This window comes from Dasypus novemcinctus, chromosome 13, assembly GCF_030445035.2.
Source record: "Dasypus novemcinctus isolate mDasNov1 chromosome 13, mDasNov1.1.hap2, whole genome shotgun sequence".
Lineage (NCBI taxonomy): Eukaryota > Metazoa > Chordata > Mammalia > Cingulata > Dasypodidae > Dasypus > Dasypus novemcinctus.
In genome coordinates, this window is record NC_080685.1 from 29,555,831 (window position 1) to 29,574,140 (window position 18,310).

Consider the following 18,310-nt stretch of genomic DNA (forward strand, 5'->3'; position numbering starts at 1 on the left):
AGGTAATCCTAAAATGTGTATGGAATTACAAGGGCCCCAAATAGACTAAACACTTCCTGATTTCAAAACTTACTACAAAGCTACTGTATTAACAATGTGGTACTGGCATAAGGATAGGTACACAGACCAATGGAATAGAATTGTGAAGTGAATCCAGATATAAATCCACACATCTACGGCCAGTAGATTTTCAACGAGAGTGCCAAGTCCATCTGACGGGGAAAGAAGTCTCTTGAAAAAATGGTGCTGGGGCAACTGGAAATCCACATGCAAAAAACCTAAATACAAGAACTAATACTATAAAACTCTTACAAGGAAACATAGGGAAATAGCTTCAGGACATTGTTGGAGGCAATGGATTTTTCAGATTAGCACCAAGAACATGAACAATAAAAGAAAAAAACAGATAAAATGGACTTTATCTTTTTGTGTGTGTGGTACTGGGTACTGGGTATTGAAGCCGGTGCTCAACCACTGAGCCACATAGCTCCCCTGAGCTGTTTTTTTCATCTGTTTGCTTGTCGGTTTTTTGTTTGTTTGTTTATTTGTATTGTTTTTTGGAGGCACTGGGAACAGAATCTGGGACCACCCATGTGGCAAGCAGGTACTCAACCACTTGAGTCACATCCACTCTCTATTTTCAAATAGATATTAAAAACTTTTGTGCAGGGAAATCAATGTGATTCAAGCATTTGGGTGCCTGCCTACCACATGGGAAGTCCATTGTTTGGTTCCCAGTGCCTCCTAAAGACAGTGTCAGAAATCAAAGGGGGGATGTTACAACTGACCCCACAGAAATAAAAAGAATCATAAGAAGAAGACAGTGAGCTGATGCAATGGGTAGGTGTGACAAGTTGACACAATAAGAGGATGCAACAAGAGACACAAGAAGAAAAACATAATGAAAGACAAACAAAGCAGGGAGTAGAGGTTCCCAGTGCCTCCTAAAGAAGACGAGCAGGACAGCAGGCTGGCGCAATGGGTAGGTTCAATGAGCTGACACGACAGGATGACTAAACAAGAGACACAAGAGGGAAAGCAAAAACAAGGGACACAACAAAAAAGGGAAGAGAGGTGGCTTAAGCAATTAGATGCCTCTCTCTCACATCAGAGGTACAGGGTTTGGTTCCTGGTATCTCCTAAAGAAACAAAGAAAACAGACAGAGCAAGTGTGAACAATGAGGGGGTAGGAGAGATAAAAAAAAAAATCTTAAAAAAAACTTTTGTGCAGGTAAGTGGATTTGATTCAAGCATTTGGGTGCCTGCCTACCACATGGGAGGTCCCAAATTTGGTTCCCAGTGCCTCCTAGAGAAGACGAGCAAGACAGTGAGCTAGCATGATAGGCTGGCACAGCGAGCTGATGCAGTAACATGAAGGAACAAGGAGACACAAAGAGGAAACACAATGAAAGGCACAACAAAGCAGGTAGTGGAGGTGGCTCAAGTGATTAAGTGCCTCTTTCCCACATGGGAGGTCCTAGTTTCAGTTCCCAGTGCCTCCTAAAGAGAAGATGAGCAGACAGAGAGAGCACATAATGTATGACACAGAGAGTAGATAGCAAGCACAAACAATGAGGGAAGGAATAAATAAATAAATCCTTAAAAAAAGACTTTTGTGTATCAAAGGACATTATCACGAAATGAAAAGACAACCTACAATATGGGAGGAAATATTTGGAAACGATATATCTGATAAGGATTTAATATCCAGAATATATAAATAAGTCCTACAACTTAAAAACAAAATGACAAAAACTGCAATTAAAAATTAAGGAAGCAAAAAAAAAAATTTAGGGAAGCAGATTTGGCTCAACTGATAGACTGTCCTGCTTATCACATAGAAGAGGTCCAAGGTTCATATCCAGGGCCTCCTGACCCATGTGGTGAGCTGGCCCATGCACAGTGCTGATGCGTGCAAGGAGTGCTGTGCCACTCAGGGGTGTCCCCCACGTAGGGGAGCCCCACGTGCAAGGAGTGCACCCTTCAAGGAGAGCCGCCCCGTGCAAAAATGTGCAGCTGTCCAGGAGTGGTGCCACATTTACACAGAGAGCTGACGCAGCAAGATGACACAACAAAAAGAGACACAGATTCCCGGTGCTGCTGACAAAGAACACAAGTGGACAAAGAAGAACACACAGTGAATGGACACAGAGAGCAGACAATGGGGGATCAGGGGTGGGGAGAAGGGGAGAGTAATAAATAAAAAATAAATCTTTAAAAAAAAATCGGCCAATGTGCCTGGCCCGCAAGTGCCACAGAGAGCTGACTCAGCAATGTGATGCAACAATCAGCAATGTGACACAACAAAAAGGGAGACAAGTAAAAACACAGAAAAGCATGCAGCTAATGGACAGAGAGAGCAGACAACAAGCAAGCCACAAGGGGGTGGGGGGAAATAAATTAAAAAAAAAAATTAGCCAATGATTTGAGTAGATATTTCTCCAAATAAGATATTAAATGGCCGGTAAGTATATGAAAAGATCCTCAACATCATAAACCATTAAAGAAATGTAAATTAAAATTACAAGATACTACTTCACATCCACTCAGATGACTATTATTTTTAAAAAATTGAATATAACAAGTGTTAGTGAGGATGCAGAGAAATAGAAACCCTCCTATATTAATGGTGGAGATGTAAATTGGTGCAGGAGCTGTGGAAAACAGAGAGTTAAAAATAGAATTACATCATCTGACCCAGCAATTCTGCTCATAGGTAAATACCCAAAAGAATTGAAAGTGCAAATGTGTACAGATACTTGTACACCAGTGTTCACTGCAGCACTATTTACAATAGCCAGTGGCAGAAGCAGCCCAAGTGTTCACCAACAGCTGAATGGGTAAACAATGGAGTATTATTCAGCCATGAAAAAGAAGTGAAGTAGTGGTTATGTGCTATAACATGGGCCTTGAAGACATCATATTGAATTAAATAAGCCAGACACAAAAGAACAAATATTGTATGATTTCTCTTATATGAAATACTTAAAGTAAGCGAATTCATAGAGACTGAAGGCAGAATAGTGGTTACCAGGGGTGGGGATAAGAGAGTGTGACAGTTTGAATTTTGTGAATTACAGAAAAGATTATGTTGAATTAATCCATTCCTGTGGGTATGGGGACTTTGATTGCATGAAATTCAGTTGAGTTTTATTAAATCACTAGATTAGATCACTTTAGGGCTTTTGATTGGACTATGTCAGTGAGGTCTAACCCAGGTTGGGTCTCAGTCCTCTTGCTGGGTCTTATAAAAACTGAGAAAAGACAGAAAGAAAGAGACACAGAAAAGAGAGCTCTGCCATTTTGACCTGTCATGTGAGAGAAATGATCCTAGGTTTATCTACAGCTGCAGAAAGACAGAGAAGCCCCGAGAAGCTCAAGGGGGATGAGGCCCAGGGAAAGATGCCTGATTGCTCATAGCTGAGCTCCAGGAGAGAGTAGAGAGAAACTGGCAGTCCTACCATCTTACCTCACCACATGCTAGGACTACAGGATCTTCTAGCAGACAATCTTTGATGAGAAATCAGCTCTGCTGCTGCCTTGATTTGGACATTTTTGTAGCTGCAGAACTGTAAACTTTTATCCCAAATAAATCCTCTTTATAAAAGCCAATCCATTTCTGGTATTTTTGCAAAGGCAGCCTTTGGCAGACCAAGATAGAAATTGGTACCAAGAAAGTGAAGTGCTGCAAATGCGAGTACCAAAATTATTGGAACTTTTTTTTTTACAAAGTACCAGGGATTGAACCCAGGACCTTGTATATGGGAAGCAGGTGCTCAACCACTGAGCTACAACTGCCTCCCTGGAATGGTTTTTTAAGTGGGTAAGGGGAAGATTCTGGAGGAACTGTGAAGTGCTTGATAGAAAAGATGTAGCTTGTTTTGAAGATACTGTTGGTAAAAATATGGATCCAAAGTCACTTCCGCTGAGGCCGTAGACAGAAATGATGACTGGAAGGAAGGTGATCCTTGTTTTAAAGTTGCAGATAACATGGCAAAATTGACTCCTGATGTTAGATGGAAGACAGAATTTGAAAGTGATGATCTTGAACATTTAGCTGAGGTAACTTCCAAACTAAATGTGGAAAATGCAGACTGGCTTCTCCTTGCAGCTTATAGTAAAATAAGAGAGGAAAGGGATAGGCTGAGAACTGAATTTCTGGGCACAAAGAAACCAGAAATTGATGGTTTGGGAAATGTGGTTTTCCAGAAAGGATTTGTGTCAAGTCCTATTGTCTGATGGCTGGGATCCCTGTGAACTGCATGCAAAACCAATGAGCTATTTGTGAGATCTGTATGAATCAAACGATTGTCAACCCGGACTAAAAGGTATAGAACAGGGAGAAATTGAAGGAGAAACCACTTCAAGGGCAAAACTGTGGAAGCTAAAGTCTGTACTTAAGATATCTTCTCTGGCCAAAAGAGATGTCCACCCATGTTTGTGGAAAGGGTGAGTTTGCCCTGGCATTTGAAGAGGGGTGGGCCTTCCAGCCTGTTCAGGTAGGCACATTCCCCAGAGATTATAGAGAGTTAGGTTTTGAGAAGGTTGGGCCTGTGCCCCATAGGTTGGGGAGAGTTAGGTCACCACCCCACATTTCTGAGGGGGTTGGACCTGTGTGCCAGATATTAGGGAGAATGTGGCCACCACCCCACTCTATTAAGAGGGTTGAGACTGTGCTCCAAGGACTGGGGAGACTGCGGCTGTCACCCCAGTGTTCTTGGAGGGTGAGGCCTAGAACTTGGCTGCCACCCAGGTTGGTGGCGGAGAGGTGAGGAGAGAACTGAAAAGATAACCATTGCACAAGCCTGTGGAAGGGGTGGGCTCCCATGAGGTCCTGAGGAGAAGAAACTATCATTCTGTAAATGATGATCAGACTTTGAACACTATTGGGGTATGCCCTGCAGGTTTTCAGATCTGTTTGGACCCCTAACACCTGCTTTCCTTCCAATTTCTCCCTATGGAAAGGCAAATATTTATCCTATGACTGTTCCTCCTTTGTATATCAGAAGCAGATAACTTGTTTTGTAAGTTTCATAGGTTTACAGCCAGAGGGAAATTTTTGCCCCAAGACATACTGTTTGCCTATAACTGACTTAAATGAGATTTTGTACTAAGCATTGCTACTGAAATAATTGACTTTTTGAAATGTTGTGAAGTAATGAATATCTTTTGCATATGGAAAGAACATGTCTTTTTGGTATTCAGAGGGTGAAGGGTGACAGTTTGAATTTTGTGAACCCCAGAAAAGATTATGTTGAATTGTCCATTCCTGTGGGTGTGGGGCCCTTTAATTGCATTAAATTTAGTTAAGGGACCTTGATTAGATCATTTGATTGATTAGATCTCTTTCGGGCTTTTGATTGGACCACTAGGGAATTGGGAGTTATTGCTAAATGAGTATGAGTTTTGTTTGCAGATAATGAAAACTGTCTGGAAATAGTGGTAAAAGTTACACAGTATTGTCAATGTACTTAACGTCAAAGAATTGATCACTTAAAATGGTTAGAATGATTTGTGTTATGTATATTTTAAAACAACTAAAAAATAAATGAATTGTATAATAAACAGATAAATTCATACCTCTGAATGCCTGGGCACTAGATCCAATACATCCCGTTTGTTCACGGACCAATGGAATGTGAGCCCAGGGTTGGCATTGCTGAAGGAAAAAGGGGTCTGGGTACTGGTCACTCCCATGACATAAACTGGCATCTGAAAAGAAAAAGTGGTATTGTGTTATATTCCCAGCAGGCGTTATAACAGCAATGAACCCAGAAGAGAGCCCTCATACTGACTTCAGTAGCTGTGATGAGTCGAGTAGCAGCTGCGAGGATCCTAACAGCCCTTAGCTGAATAACTTCAATCTGTACTTCATCCTGCTCAACAGGGTGGAGAGCAAGCTTAAGTTAAGAGAGAGTTTCTGTGGGTTGGACAGAGAAGCTTATGATAACTAGTTTGTTTGCTATTGTTTTTTGACATTCAACAAAAAACTTACACACTAGATATGTTCTTGTTTTTGTTCTGTAAAGAATTTCTTAAGGTCAGGGACTATGTCCTAAAACAATGCCAAGTATTCTGTGGGATTTTCACTAAAGATTACATATTTTCCAAGCCTGGTTAAGAGAATGCCAGGGGAGGGAGATGACAAGGGTTTTCCTGTGCTGATGACACCTTTCTCTTACCCTCCCTTATGATCACCCACCTCCAATATGGTTCCCAGAAGGAAGAATAGAAGCAGTGCAGAGCAAACAACCAATACCTGGGAAAACACAATGACTTTGCCAGTATCTTCATTTACTGTCTGGATAGTGCCATAGACCACAGCTGTGCCAACCGTCTTCCCTGTAACTTGTCCTCTCCTATTAACAACAGCCACAGTTTGATTACTAATGGAGAACTGAATGATAGACTGGGGCTGGGGGCCACCTTCGGACATTACCTGGAATTTAAACATTTCAGTGAATGCCTGGATCATGGGGAGAAGTCACATATCTTTTCCCAACAGTTTGACCAAACAACTTGTCTTCTTCATCTTCCCCTATTTTCTGACCAGTATACTCCACATCAAATCAAATGCAGAGGAAATGGAAATGCCACAAATTATCCATGGGATTCCAAAATGTAGTTTATACCATGTACATCATAGATCAGGGAAGATTCTAATTTTCTTCCTGGTCAGATCTTATTGTATTTGACTTGGAGCAGACAAGAGGAGATCAATAGGGAGAGACATGCACACACGTGTGTGTGTGTGTGTATGTGTGTGTTGGAAGGGCGTAGAGGCGAGATGAGAAGAGTCAACCTTATTTCTCTGCTTTTAAGATCACCTGCATCATGTTAGTTGGGATCAGTGTCATTTTCTCTGGAACAAGCCTGAATGGAAGGAATACCTTGAAGGACAAAACAAAAGGACAACAGTGACTAATAGAAGTCAATTTTGTAACAAATGATAAAGCAGTTTTTCCTAAGGAAAAGTTTTAAGGATGTACAAAAAGAAGTTATACACAAAGATATATATATTTTGATTTTATTTATAAGTAAATATTTTATTTATAATAGCAAAAAATAAAAGTGATTTAAGTAGGACTGCTTAAATAAGTTATTTTCACTCAATGGAATAAAAGGGGCCATCGAAGTTATGTTTACAATTAATTTTCTTTTTTACTTTTTTCCAAATATATGTAAAAGTAGAGAGAATGGTCTAATGAACTCTCAAGTACTTATTACCCAGCTTCAAGAAGTATCCACACATGGGCAATAAATACCTTTTATTGACATAAGAAAATACTTTTGATATAAGATTAAGGTGAAAAAAAGCAGTAGCAGTCATCCAGGTTAAAATAAGCATGTTCTCTAATGGGACATCAAAACTCCCCTGAATACAGGGGCAGTGACTTGTGAAGGAGGATGGACCATTGATGGGCATTTGATATTGATGACTGTACTTCTGAACCTTTACTTTTGAAACTGAAACTTAGCCCTGTGTTATAGGGTGCCTAAGGGTTACCTCCTGAGACCCTCCTTGTTGCTCAGTGTGGCCTCTCTCTAAGCCAAACTCAGCATATAAATGCACCAGCTCCCCCCAGCATGGGACATGATTCCCAGGGATGAGCCTCCAGCACCAAGGGATTGCTACCAACCACTAATTAACAATGCACCTGGAAAAAAACCTTAACGCAAAGAGGGAAAGGGTAAAGACAAGTGACTTTATATAGCTGAGAGACTTCAAAATGAGTCAGAAGGTCATTCCAGAGGTTATGCTTATGCATGTCTCAGAAGGATCTCATTGACTGCCACAGTAAATATTGCCTAAAATAGTGGGGCTCCTGAGGGCTCTGGAGATATCCAAAAGGTATGCAGGACAGATGGCTCAGGAATTTGGCACCCATCCAGTTGGCCCTACTTTGGAATTTATGCTCCTCAGTGTGACAGAGTTGGACTTAGTTGTGGTTTCCCTGCACATGGCTCTTCTGCCCCTTCTATTTGAACCTATAGTTAGTACTAGAGTTGATAGGTATATGTCGAAGAGAACTTAAATTTTTGGGCTGCCCAGGTACCAGTTGGGCCCTGAATCTCAAAAGAGTTGCGATACCTACTCTTTAATTCATTGGATTCACCAAGGGTAACTAACAAGGAGATGATGAAGGACAACGCCCATTCCAAGGAACAGAGAGAGTCTGCAACTGCAAGCAAGATCGGCCCATCCATCTGCCCCATGGGATCTAAGCATTAGATTAGAGGCAGAGTGGGCATCACCATCCCAGTACCTCAGGGTTGGGGAATGAACAATGGACTAGAGTAGACTTACTATTATTCTGCTATAGACTTATTGGGATTCTAGCAATGAAAGAACTTTTATCATTGATGTGGAAGTAGTGGCCACCAGATGCTCTGAGGGGAGGGAGAGGGAAAAATAGGTGTAATTTGGGGGCATTTTTGGGACTTGGGAATTGTCCCGAATGACAGTGTAATGACAGATACAGGCCATTATATATCTTGTAATACCTTACAATAACGTGTGGGAGAGAGTGTAAACTACAATGTAAACTATAATCCACGCATAGTAGCAATGCTCCAAAATGTGTTCATCAGTTGTAACAAAAGTACCACACTAATGAAGGATGTTGTTAATGTGGGAAAATGTGGGAGGGCTAGGGAGTGGGGCATATGGGAATCCCCTATATTTTTTATGTAACATTTATGTAATATAAGTATCTTTAAAAATATTAAAAAATTATATCAAAAATAAAATGTCAATGTGAAAAAAAGTGAAGGAAATACACCAAAATCTTAATAATGGTTGTCTCTAAGTATTGGAATCATAGGTAATTTTCATTTGGCATCTTTATACTTTCTTTGTAGTTTTGAACTTTTCTGTAAGAAGTATGTATTATTATTTTTTATTATCTTTTTTTAAAGATACGTAGATCACACAAAATGTTACATTAAAAAATAAGAAGTTCCCATATACCCCCACTCTCCAACCCCCACCCCCCACTCCTTCCGCACTCAACCTCTTTCATCAATGTTGGCACATTCATTGCATTTGATAAATACATTTTGGAGCACTGTTATACAGCATGGATTATAGTTTATATTGTAGTTTACACTCTCTCACAGTCCATTCAGTGGGTTATGGCAGGATATATAATGTCCTGCATCTGTCTCCTGCAATATCATTCAGGACAACTCCAAGTCCTGAAAATGCCCCCATATCACACCTCTTCTTCCCTCTCCCTGCCCTCAGCAACTCCCGTGGCCACTGCCTCCACATCAATGATACAGTTTCTTCCATTGCTAGAGTCACAATAATTCTATAGTAGAATACCATTAAGTCCACTCTAATCCATATTTTATTCCTCCATCCTGAGGATCCTGGGATGGCAATGTCCACTCCACCTCTAAATTGAGAGGGGGTTTAGAGTCCACATGGCTGATGGATGGGATTCTCCTGCTTGCAGTTACAGACTCTCTCAGTTCCCTGGTGTGGAGTTTGACCATCCTCACCTCCCTGTTTGCTGACCTGGGTAAGTCTAACGAACCAGAGAGTTCTCTGCTGAGGCTCAGGCCCCAGCTGGCACATGGACAGTCCAGAGATTTAAGTCTCCTGAGCATATACTAACCCCAGCGCCAACCACAGGTTCAGTAAAAGTGACAGAAGAGGCAAGTATAGAGAGGTCAAATCTGAGTCCAACTCCATCACTCTCAGGAGCACAAGTCCCAAAGTAGGGCCCACTGGCAAGGCACTGAACTCCAGAGCCATCTGTCATGACCATAGGATCTGGGGGTCTCCATAGCCTTCAGGAGCACCACTACCTAGGGTTGTATCTACTTTGGCTGTCTCTGAGATCCTGCTGAGATGTGGTTAAGTGTGACCCCTGTGATGACCTCCCAGCTCATTTTGAAGTCTCTTAGCCATATAAACTCATTTGTCTTTACCATTTCCCCCTTTTATTCAAGGTCTTTTTCTAGTTACATTATGAGCTGGTGCTTTGTTGTAATCCCTTGGCTCCAGGGAGGCTCATTGTATATTATTTTTATACAGAAAACAAAAGCCAAAACCAAAATATTATAGCAAGAGTTAGACACTATCACTTTTTGAGACAAATGGTTTTAAACCTGGGAAAATTAAATAGAAAAAGATAATTTTAATTATGCCAAATAAAACAAAGTACAAATTTTGGATGAGATAATTTCCTTACTTCAATTTGACGAGGAGTTGATGTAAATTTTCTCCCCATTCTGTCCCTGGCAATAGCCACAAGTGTGGTTTGCCCAATGGTGACACCTCGAAGTACATAATTTTCAGAGTATTCATCCTGTTCCTCCATTAGCCTGCAAAGACCATGTGTTTTCAGGTGAAAAAAATTGGTTTTCAGAGAGACAATTATGCATTTTTCCAAGATTTCTCATTTATCTTGTTAGAGGGAGCTGCCAGAAATAAATTTCCGAAGTCAAGATAAATTTCATGGTAATGAAAGGAAGCTCCTGGGAGCAAAAGTTCATTCTAAGTTTTTGAAGGAATAAGGGTAATAAAAGCATAATCTGGCAAAACTGCAAGTATTAAATTGCCTTGGAATTCCTTTATTTCCCCTTTCAAAGAGGGAAAAAGCAGTATCTGTGCTCGTTTACCTATTTCTGAAGGTACTCTAGCCTGAAGCACCCCTAAAGTTTCAAAAAAAAGTGGAAATGCGATGCATGATTTCAACCCTCTAACAAAAACACTGAATGTGGGAACAGTATGGGCTGAGAGGTATCAGGGCAAAAAGGAAAGGAGAAAATGTTAAACCTAAGGGGAAGCGGATCAGACCACCGTAGGGAGATTCTCATGATACTAAGTCTAGGAAGGAGGAAGTAATGAAATGGTACTTACATCAGGGTGACAATGGCAGAAGCCAACTGCAGTTTGAGCTCCATGTTTTTGAAGTATTTATTTTGGAATGGGCGTTTGGAAGAGTCAAGAACTCTCACAGTCACTAACACAGTTTTACCTATCTCAACCTAGTAGTTTAAAAAAATGGAAGATTTAAATAGAAGTGACTCATTCACCATGGACAGTCTGTCTACATTACATATTCCTGGCCAGGCTTTTGATCACACAAGCCTAATTTATGCATACTATTTTTAAGTTGTTCTTTAACACTCTTTCTATCTTTATCATGTTTAATGTTAGAATGTTTTCTTAAGGACCAGTATTTCTAGTAACACCACCAAAAGTCCTGATACACATACAAAGTAGCTGGGCAAAGACTATATTAAGTGATGCTGGGATGTGAAAATGAGACCTGTTTCATTTATAAGATAAAGCAATCATCTCTCACCTTATCAATCATATCGAGCTCCAGCTCTTGTATGTCTGACACCCTGAGGTGGGCTATTGCTGGACCCAAGAAAGCCAAACACAGATCATAGACCTCCAAAGTAAGAAATCCAGGATGTACTGGAACTAACTAGAAGGAAGAAGATGGTAGCTGGGTAAAGAAGCAAACATGCTTCAAGCATAATCATAACAACTATTTTCACTGAAAATATAGCATCTTACTACGTTGTGATGCAAACTCTCAGATGTCATCTTACATGTTTCAGGCATATCATAATATATACCCATAACATGTGCTCCTTCAGGTCATGGCAAAATATGTACCCTTAACAATATTAACTGATAAAGAACAAAGTTGAAATTGATTGAATTGAAGCAGAATTTAACATATATATCAGCTTCTTTTTTTTAGATTTATTTATATATTTTCCCCCCTTTCCCTCCTCCCACCCTGTATATCAGCTTCTTTTTTTTTTTAAGACTTATTTATTTATTTCTCTTCCCTCCCCCCCACCCCACCCCGTTGTCTGTTCTCTGTGTCTATTTGCTGCATCTTCTTTTTCCATTTCTGTTGTTGTCAGCAGCACGGGAATCTGTGTTTCTTTTTGTTGCGTCATCTTGTGTCAGCTCTCCGTGTGTGCGGCACCATTCCTGGGCAGGCTGCACTTTCTTTCGCGCTGGGCAGCTCTCCTTATGGGGTGCACTCCTTGCATGTGGGGCTCCCCTACGCGGGGGACACCCCTGCGTGGCACGGGACTCCTTGCATGCATCAGTACTGCGCATGGGCCAGCTCCACACAGGTCAAGGAAGCCCGGTGTTTGAACTGCAGACATCCCATGTGGTAGACGGACACCCTAACCACTGGGTCAAGTCCGCCGCCTCTATCAGCTTCTTCATTACAAACAGGGAAAGGATTTCATAAAGAAAATCAAATGCATTTATGCTATAATCACTAGTAGGGGAAGAAAGCATTGGGCTGAGTGATACTTAATGTTTTTATTTTTTTTACATACATTCCTAAGCAACATGTTTTTTAATTCCTTTACCTGCACATTATGCCTTAGTCTCTCCTCTTTTAAAACAAACTTTTTGACTGAGGTAGTTAAATTCCTTTGCACTCTTAGGAGGAAAGGAAATCTATTCATTTACAAACATTTTAAAAACCTTTTTTTATTTGAACCTATAATTAACACTATATACTATACACTATATACATATAAATATGTATCCCAGAGACTTAAATCTTTCAGCTGTTCATATGCCAGTTGAGCACTGAATCTCAGCAGAGTTACAGCAAACACCTACTCTCCATTCATCATACTTGCCCAGGACAAATAACAAAAGGATGATGATGGACAATGCCCATCCCAAAAAAACAGAGTATCTACAACTACAAGTAAGGAAGTTCCATCTACCTGCCCCATGGGATTTAAGCTCCCTCTCAAGCAGAGTGGACATCACTATCCTAAAATCCTCAAGACTGAAGAATGAACAAACATAAGGGGAAAATGCAACTATGGACTAAAGTAGACATTGTTATTCTAGTAATGGAAGAACTTGGAATATTAATATAAAGGCAGTGGTCACAAGAGGTACTGAGGGGAGGAAGATAGAAGAATAGGTGTAACATGGGCATTTCAGGGACACTGGAACTGTTCTGCATGACATTGCAATGATGGATACAGGCCATTATACGTTTTGCCAAAACCTATAAAACTGTGCAGTACAAAGTGTAAACCATAATGTAAACTATAGGCCATGTTTAGTAGCAGTGCTTCAATATGTGTTCATTAATTGTAGCAAATGTACCACGCTAATGAAAGATCTTGTTAATGGGTAAAAAGTGTGGACAGCAGAGCGGGGAGAGTATATGGAAATCCCCTATATTATTGATGTAACATTTATGTAATCTAAAGCTTCTTTAAAAATAGAAGAGGTTACTTTCAGGAAAATGGCAGACTAGAAAGAAATGGGACTTTCTTCTCCTCCAGAAAAAGAGCTAGAAGACAGGCTGAAATGGCCTGGAAAAAGATCTTCTAGCATTTAGGACACCAGGAAAAAGCTGGACACCGCCCAGAAGAGAGAGGGACAAAGGAGTGGAATTGCAACATCAAAACAGTGAGTTGAAACCAGTGGCTACTAGTGCTGGTACCCTTCCTCCACATTAAAGACACTTTAGGAGGCGGACTTGGCCCAGTGGTTGGGGCGTCCGTCTACCATATGGGAGGTCTGCGGTTCAAACCCCGGGCCTCCTTGACCCGTGTGGAGCTGGCCCATGTGCAGTGCTGATGTGCACAAGGAGTGCCGTGCCACGCAGGGGTATACCTGTGTAGGGGAGCCCATGCGCAAGGAGTGCACCCATAAGGAGAGCCGCCCAGCGCAAAAGAAAGTGCAGCCTGCCCAGGAATGGTGTCACACACATGGAGAACTGACACAAGATGATGCAACAAAAAGAAACACAGATTCCTGTGCCACTGACAACAACAGAAGCGGACAAAGAAGAAGCAATGAATAGACACAGAGAACAGACAACCTGGGTGGGGGGTGTGTGGGGGGGTGAAGGGTGGGGGAGGGAAGGGGAGAGAAATGAATAAATAAATAAATCTTAAAAAATAAAAATAAAATAAAAATCTTAAAAAAATAAAGACACTTTAGAATCCTCAGACATCTGAGCTGGCTACAAAGGGGGCTCCAGGGATCCACCACCCCAAGAAAGGTGAGAGAGAGGGACACTGCCTAAGGCTGACTCAACTTCTTTTTTTTTTAAGATTTATTTATTTATTTATTTCTCTCCCCCACCCCCCACCCCGGTTATCTGTTCTTTGTGTCTATTTGCTGCATCTTCTTTGTCCGCTTCTGTTGTTGTCAGCAGCACAGGAATCTGTGTTTCTTTTTGTTGTGTGATCTTGTTGTGTCAGCTCTCCGTGTGCGCAGCACCATTCCTGGGCAGGCTGCACTTTCTTTTGTGCTGGGCGGCTCTCCTTACGGGGCGCACTCCTTGTGCGTGGGGCTCCCCTACGTGAGGGACACCCCTGTGTGGCACGGCACTCCTTGCGTGCATCAGCACTGTGCATGGGCCAGCTCCACACGGGTCAAGGAGGCCCGAGGTTTGAACCGCAGACCTCCCATGGTGGTAGACGGGCGCCCTAACCACTGGGCCAAGTCTGCCGCCCTGTCTCAACTTCTGACCCACAAATTTGGTCACTATGTCCCACGAGCCCTTCCAGACCTAGTAGAATCATGCCATTGTTTGCCTTGGTAGCTGGCAAGGGACTAAAGAGAGCCAACCCTCCCAATCTCCTTCTCTACTAACAGACAATGATTTTTGAGGACAGAGAGAGCAGTGGAATTATTTCCAACCTGTGAAAAGGGAGGGGGCTCCCAGAGAAGGCTGGAAAACTCTCTCTGAGAAAGTTTTGAGTTACAAGGCTCTTAGCCCCCAGGCAGGAATCTCTATCACATTGATCCAGTCTGTGTTGCAGCAAACACACTCCAATCAGGCACTGAACTGAGAGGGCTGCCAAAGAGTGTCATCTGCTGGCAGACCAAGGAAGTACATATGAGAAAATTTAAAGTAAGAGGCTTTTCCCCACCTTGACAGCCTCCCTCCCCAAAGCCCTTGGAAGCGGGTCTGCAACCTATTGCTGGATCCTGAACCCAGTTTTGGGCAACTAACAAGAACAATCCTGGGAAGCAGTTGTGCCTCAACTGATAAGAGTGTCTTCCTACTATATAGGAGGTCCAGGGTTCGGCACCCAGGGCCTCCTGACTTGTGTGGTGAGGTGGCCCACACGCAATGCTGCCACATGCAAGGAGTGCCGTGCCATGCAGGGGTGTCCCCCATGTAGGGGTGCCCCATGTAAAAAGCGCAGCCCACCCAGGAGTGGTTCCACAAACATGGAGAGCTGATGCAGCAAGATGATGAAACAGTAACAAAAAAAGCGACATAGTTTCCCAGTGCTGCATGACAAGAATGCAAGCAGACACAGGAGAACACACAGCGAATGGACACAGAAAGCAGACAAATGGGGGGAAGGGGAGAAGAAATAAATAAAAAATAAAAAATAAAAAAAGACAATTCTAATGATCCAGTAACACACATTAGAAACTTAGAAATAAATAAATAAATAAATAAATAAAAGAACAATTCTAATGATCCAGTAATACACATTAGAACAGTCTAAGAGCAGCAGGAACACACAGCCTCTGCCGCTAAATTCCTATGAAAGAGAAAGAAATTGAGCATCTGAGTAAACTACCATCCTAATTAGATACCTAGACATCATGAAAAATTTATGAGCCATATTAAGAAAATGGAAGACATGGCCCAAGAAAAAGAATACATCAAAGCCCCAGAAGAGATGCAGATTTGAGAGAACTAATTAACAAGATACACACAAATTTCCAAAATCAAATTACATACAAGGGACACCCAATAAGACTTAGTGTGGATTTCTCTTCAGAAAACTTGGAGGTGAGAAGACAGTGGTATGATACAGTATTTTTTTTTAAAGATTTATTTTTTATTTATTTCTCTCCCCTTCCCCCCTTCCCCCCCCCCCGCCCCCAGTTTTCTGCTCTCTGTGTCCATTTGCTGTGTGTTCTTCTGTGTCTGCCTGTATTCTTGTCAGTGACACCGGGGAATCTGTGTCTCTTTTTGTTGTGTCCACTCTCCGTGTGTGTGGCACCACTCCTAGGCAGGCTGCACTTTCTTCGCACAGGGCAGCTCTCCTTATGGGGAACATTCCTTGAACGTGGGGCTCCCCCCTGTATGGCAGGGCACTCCTTGTGCACATCAGCACTGTGCATGGGCCAGCTCACTACACGGGTCAGGAGGCCCTGGGTTTGAACCCTGGATCTCCCATGTGGTAGGCAGATGCTCTATCCTTTGAGCCTAATCTGCTTCCTGTATGATATAATTTTGATACTGAAAGAGAAAAACTGCCAACTGAGAATTCTTTATCTAGAAAAACTGTCCTTCATATATGAAGGTGAGTATAAAATATTCAAAAACAAACAGAAACTGAGAGTTTGTTAAAAAGAATCTATCTTTGCAGGAAATATTAAAGGAAGCCTTAGAGCCTGAAAGAGAAAGACAGGAGAGAGAGGCTTGGAGGAGAGTATAGAAGAAAGGATAGCAGAAAGGATAACCAAAAGAGTAAAGAGACAGCTGAAAATAAAATATGATATAAGAAAACCAAAGAATAAAATGGTGGAAGTAAATAATACATTTACAGTAATATCATTGATTGTGAATGGATTAAACTCCCCAATAAAATAATATAGGGGGAAACAGATGTGGCTCAAGCAATTGGGCTTCCACCTACAAAATGGGAGGTCCCAGGTTTGGTTCCCGGTGCCTCCTGGAGAAGGCAAGCTAGCACAGTGGGCAGACGTGGCAAGTTGATGCAACAAGATGATGCAACAAAAGTACACAAAGAGGAAAGACAATGAGAGACACAATGAACTAGGGAGCTGAGGTGGCTCAGGTGATTGGACACCTCTCTTCCACATGTGAAGTCCTGGGTTTGGTTCCCAGTACCTCTTAAAGAGAAGACGAGCAGACACAGAGAGAACGCAGCAAATGAACACAGAGAGCAGACAGCAACTGCAAATGATGGGGAAGGATAAATAAATAAAATAAATCTTGAAAGAATATATAGATTGACAGAATGGATTAAAAAAACATGAGCTATCCAATGCTGCCTACAAGAGAGTCACCTTAGATCAGGATATAAACTGGCTGAAAGGGAAAGGCTGGAAAAACTCACTCTATGCAAACTGTAACCAAAAAAGAGCAGGGGTAGCTATACTAATGTTGGAGAAAACACACTTTAAATGCAAAAATGTTATAAGAGATACAGAAGGCCATTATATATTAATCAAAGAGACAATCCACCAGGAAGATATAGCAGTCATAAATATCTATGTACCCAACCAGGGTGCCCCAAAATACATGAGACAATATCTGGCAAAACTGAAGGGAGAAACAGGAATCTCTACAATAATCACTGGAGACTTCAACACACCACTCACATCATTAGATAGAACAATTAGACAGAAGATCAACAAGGAAACAGAGAACTTGAAAAACATGATAAATGAGTTGAATCAAAACTCAGCAGGTTATACATTCTTCTCAAGTGCTCATGGATCTTTCCCGAGGATAGGCAACATATTAGGGCACAATGCAGCTCTCAATAACTATAAAAAGATTGAAATTATACAAAGCACCTTCTAAGATCATAATGGAATGAAACTGCAAATCAATAATAGACAGGAAAAAGGTAAATTTGCAAATGCAGAGGCTGAACAACACACTGCTAAATGATCAGTGAGTCAAAGAAGAAATTGCAAGTGCAATTAGGAAAAATATTGAAACAAATAAAAATGAGAGCACAACTTATTAAAACTTAGGGGATAGAGAGAAGGCAGTTCTGAGAGGGAAATTTATAGCCCTGAATACCTATATTAAAAAAAAGAAAGAACTAAACTCAAAGATTTAACTGAACAACTAGAGAAACTAGAAAAAGAACAGCAAGCCAATGCCAAAGCAAACAGAAGGAAAGAAATAATAAAGATTAGAACAGAAATAAATGAAATGGAGAACAACAAAAACAATAGAGAAAATCAACAATAGCAAAAGCTGTTTCTTTGAGAAGATCAATAAAATTGACAGTTCACTAGCTAGAGAAACAAAGAAAAAAAGAAAGATGCAAATAAATACAATCAGAAATGAAAGGAGGGAAGTTATGACTGACTCCACAGAAATAAAAAGGATCTTAAGAGGATATTATGAGAAACTGTAGGCCAACAAACTAGACAACCTAGATGAAACGGGCCAAATACTAGAAATGCATAAACAACCTACACTGGTGCTACAACAAATACAAGAACTTAACAAACCAATCACATTTAATGGGATTGAGTCTGTCATCAAAAATCTCCCAACAGAGAAAAGTTCAGGGCAGGTGGCTTCACAGGTGAATT

At 41.2% G+C, this 18,310-nt stretch overlaps 1 protein-coding gene across 1 annotated transcript in view; it reads right to left on the reverse strand.

Annotated features, from left to right (window-relative positions):
• NUP210L (nucleoporin 210 like) overlaps window positions 1-18,310 on the reverse strand; it is a 229,987-nt gene that overhangs the window by 48,848 nt on the left and 162,829 nt on the right. The window contains exons 21-27 of the mRNA XM_004474977.4: window positions 11,322-11,450; window positions 10,874-11,001; window positions 10,203-10,335; window positions 6,828-6,890; window positions 6,260-6,439; window positions 5,796-5,876; window positions 5,581-5,712 (exon numbers count right to left, since the gene is read on the reverse strand). Coding sequence (XP_004475034.2) covers window positions 5,581-5,712; window positions 5,796-5,876; window positions 6,260-6,439; window positions 6,828-6,890; window positions 10,203-10,335; window positions 10,874-11,001; window positions 11,322-11,450 — 846 coding nt within the window. The remainder of the gene's footprint in view (window positions 1-5,580; window positions 5,713-5,795; window positions 5,877-6,259; window positions 6,440-6,827; window positions 6,891-10,202; window positions 10,336-10,873; window positions 11,002-11,321; window positions 11,451-18,310) is intronic.